General features: G+C 50.8%; 1 protein-coding gene across 1 annotated transcript; it reads right to left on the bottom strand.

The window, feature by feature from the left end:
- Positions 1 to 348: 348 nt before the first annotated feature.
- Positions 349 to 3943, bottom strand: LOC103631298 (receptor kinase-like protein Xa21). The gene is made up of 2 exons (XM_008652236.3): positions 933 to 3943; positions 349 to 839 (listed from the first exon to the last, which is right to left on the bottom strand). The coding sequence occupies exons 1-2, from the start codon at positions 3781 to 3783 to the stop codon at positions 478 to 480; spliced, it is 3213 nt and encodes a 1070-aa protein (XP_008650458.1). The 5' UTR covers positions 3784 to 3943; the 3' UTR covers positions 349 to 477.
- Between the last annotated feature and the right edge of the window lie 262 nt (positions 3944 to 4205).

Raw genomic sequence — 4205 nt, 5'->3', positions numbered from 1 at the left:
TCTGCGAATTGTTGGTTGATTTACTTCGTTTTTCCCGCCGTTTTTGCTAACAAAAAGAGCCTATAGAGTGGTCTTAAATTGGCAAAGCTACTGAAATTAGATGAGGAAGAAGCGGCGTAAGAGGTTGAAGAGGAAGATGAGTAGTAGTGTATTAGTTGTTTTATGAATTGTGAATTATGAATTTTTTATTTTTGTTTAAGCTTTGTAAATTTAGTTGTTCTTTATGAATCATGTAAATTTTATTTGCTTAGTTCATGATCATCGGGGTACGCACAGGGAAGTTGGAGATTGCAAGGCCCAAGGAAGGAATCTTTCATGCACGCGTATGAAGTAAGGAATTTCCCCTCAGCAAAATACCAACTTTTAGAAGCTATGCAGAATGCAAATTTTCTTATGTTAGATGTATAAAAGCATTACTACCCATTTGCAATCCATAGCTAGATCACTAAGTCTAGGTACTACATGTACAATTTATAATTATTTCAATTTATCATGTATGTTTGAGAGAACCTTCTTGATTGCAAGGATCTCGGTAGAAACCCTGTCCATCCCTGGTCGGTCTTCGGAAGATGTCACCGAGCAGGACAACCCTATTTCAATCAAGGGAATTATGCAGTCACGCAGCACTTCGGTTTCGTTGCCTTGTATCAAAACTGGATCAACAACCTCGTCCATATTATTATTATTATTTCGAAACGCTCTACCAACAAACTCATGCAGGGTTGTACCATCACTGAACTTTTCATCGGTGGGACGGCGGCCTGTCATCATCTCCAACAAGAGCACTCCGAAACTGTAGACATCACCCTCGGTTGATATGCCCTCACTCATGCCATACTCTGCACACATACATTTACAGTTGTCATCAAAACATGAACTTGTGTACTATCCGGCCTGCAAAGAACAGACAGACATGAGAACCTATGAATCACCTGGTGGGATATATCCAATGGATCCTTTTAGGCCAGCAAAGCTCGCCGAGCTGCCTTCATGGGCAGTTGGTGTATCACGTTGAAACCTTGCTAGGCCAAAGTCGCCGACATATGCCACCATGTCAAGGTCCAAAAGAACATTGCTTGGCTTCAGGTCGCAGTGTATCAATGGCGACGCGCATTGGTTGTGGAGATAGTCCACAGCATTTGCTACATCCAGTGACACACTGATTCTTTGGCTTAAGCTCAGAGTCTTTCTCTGACTATTTTGATGGGTCTTCTGGTTCAGCCACATGTCCAGGTTCCCGTTCAGCATGTATGGGAAAACTATGGCCTTGAAGTCAGCCCCAGCAGGATCCACTGAAGAGCATACTGTGATTACTTTTACGATATTTCGGTGCCGGGCGTTTCTGAGAGCCTCACATTCTGCGAGGAAGCTCCCATGCGCTCCATGTATACCGAGGTTAAAAATCTTGATGGCCACTGGTCCTTTGTGAAGCTTCATGGTACCCTTATAAACCTTTCCATATGAGCCTGAGCTGATCAAGTTAGCAGGAGAGAACGCATCTGTCGCCTTCAAGATTTCTTCGTATGTGACGTTCTTCATTTCGCCATCGGATTGCTGCGGATGCGGTTTTGCCGCCTGCATTCTCTTCCGCCAGAAAATTGCCGCCAGGCAAAGCAACATGATTGTAACAACAACTGGCGTTACTATCTTTGCAGCTAGAACCAAGCTATAGTGCCTGCTCTGGCCCCTCGCTGAACAAAGGGTGACACCTCTCGTTGGAACAGCAGCGCACAAGCGACCATTTCCTTCGATTGACACCGCACTAGCGTTGCCAAAAACGCCGCCTTCCGGAACTGCTCCGTCGAAATCGTTGAAGGATAGATTGAGATAGTTCAGATAGTTCAGGGACGTGAGGAACCCTGGGATCTTCCCAGACAGATTGTTCCTGGAGACATCCAGCTCTCTGATCCCGACCAGTCCTGCAAACGACTGTGGAACGCTTCCTGTAAAGAGATTGTTCTGCATCTTAAGGTACTCCAGAAGCACGCACTGGCCGAGCGCGGACGGGATGCTGCCGGACAGCATGTTGTTTGAGACGCTGAGTTTGTTCAAGTTGATGAGGTTGCCGATTTCATCCGGGATGCCCCCAGCCAGGCGGTTGTACGACAGGTCAAGTTCTAGAGAAAGAGAGGATATTTCGAGGATCGATCTCGGTATACCACCGTCCAGCGCATTACGAGCAAGATTGAGTATCTGGAGCTGAGTACAGCGTCCTATGCTCGCGGGTATCCTGCCACTCAAGTTGTTGGCGTCCAGTTTCAGATCGGTCAGCTGGACGAGGTCGCCGATCGCGTCAGGGATGGTGCCTGAGAGCCTGTTCCGTGCAGCGGACAGAACCACCAGTCTTTTCAGGTTCCCGATCGCTGCCGGTATGCTACCAGTGAAGCGGTTGTGATCCATGTACAGCGTGCTGAGGTTCTTGAGGTTTCCCAGCTCCGGCGGTATGGGCCCGCTGATCTTGTTGTCCCGTAGCCACAGTATCTCGAGGCTGCTAGAAAGATTGCCGATAGAACTCGGCAGCTCCCCTCGGAAACTGTTCCCGGCCAGGTAGAGCCTAGTCAGTCTAGAGCAACCTGACAGCGAAGAGACGAAGCCCCAGTCCCCCGCGTCCAGCAGGTTATACGACACTTGGAGTTCTTCCAGATTCGGCAGCGTTCCGAAGAACGGCACAGGCCCGGTTAGGCTGTTCTGTCCGAGGTAGAGCCACTGCATGTGGTGAGCATGGAGGAGAGAAGCTGGAATTGGACCGTCAAACCTGTTGGACGGGAGGATGAGGATCTGAATTCTCGGTAGCGTGTAGCCGATGCCTGACGGCAGTCTCCCGCTGAGCGAGTTGTTCCCCATAGCGAGAGCTCTCAGGGAGGACATGTTGAACAGGGAGAGTGGCACTGGCCCAGACAGGTTGTTCAGATTCAGGTTCAGTAAACTTAGCGCTGGCAGATAGCCTATGCTCTCTGGGATTCTCCCATGCAACCTGTTCCGAGTAAGACGAAGGTCAAGCAGGGAAGAAAGGTTCCCCAGCGAGGCCGGTATCGTTCCGGAGAGAAAGTTCCCTCCCAGGTGAAGGTGTTTTACCGGGGGAGAGACGACGGCAGTGGCAGGTGGTATAGGGCCAACAAACTTGTTTTCCTGGAGGCAGATGGCGATGAGCGATGATGTGTTGAAGAGAGCCCGTGGCAGTTCTCCACCGAGGCTGTTCCTCATGAGCCTAAGCACCTGGAGAGACGAGCTGCCGGCCAGGGACTCCGGAATCCCGCCGGTGAGAGCGTTTGCCCCAAGGTCAACGTGCGTGAGGGAGAGGCTGCTGCGGCCCAACGAGGGAGGTATGGCGCCACTGAGCCTGTTGCCAGCGAGGACGAGTGTCCGCAACTCTGGAAGAGCCCCGAAACGGGAGGGGATGCTCCCTTCTAGATCGTTGTTGCTGAGGTCGATCTCCTCGAGCTGGACGCACTGGCCTAGGGCAGGTGGTACCTCGCCGCGAAGGGAGTTGTTCCACAGTCCAAGGGCCTGAAGCTGGGAACACGAAGAGAGTTCGGAAGGGATGGTGCCTTCTAGAGAGTTCATGCTCAGGTTCAGGATGCGGAGCTGGCTGAGGAGTCCGAGCTCCGGCGGTATGCTGCCGCGGAAGCTGTTGTTTGCCAGCTGCAGCCTTGTGAGAGAGGTGAGATTGGCGATGCAGGGTGGTATGGTACCTGTGATGCCTTCTGATGCGAGGTCCAGCGCGATCACACGGCGAGGTGAATGCTCGCTGCAGCTGACCCCGTGCCAGCTGCAGAACTCCATGGATGTGTTGCTGCTCCATGAGGAGAGAGTGCCGACTGTACCGGAAAGCTGGGACTTGAAGCACAGGAGTGCTTGCTGGTCGTTTTCCCTCTCGTTGGATGTGGCGGCCACATGCAGGCTGCCAAAGAAGGCGAGGAGACAGAGAAGCCGAACAGGATGGGCCATTACTGTTCATCCAAACTGTCCTTCACTTATACATGTTTGCGGTCGTGCCTTATTGCTGCTCTATAATTAAATTAAGAGTCTCGTAGTAGACTTATGGTGGGAACTAGTAGGAAGATGAATGAGCGCATGGTTTTGGTATTCAGCTTGCTGGTTTTCATTCAAACTCATTGCTGCTCTCAAGTCTGAACTCTCGTGTTGAAGTGTTGACTCTACCTGTGCCCATATAAATATATCTGTTATTTATAGGACGGTGCCCG

Source organism: Zea mays, chromosome 6 (genome assembly GCF_902167145.1).
Source record: "Zea mays cultivar B73 chromosome 6, Zm-B73-REFERENCE-NAM-5.0, whole genome shotgun sequence".
Lineage (NCBI taxonomy): Eukaryota > Viridiplantae > Streptophyta > Magnoliopsida > Poales > Poaceae > Zea > Zea mays.
Note: the sequence above shows the minus strand (reverse complement) of the source record. Positions and strands in the feature narration are given on the sequence as shown.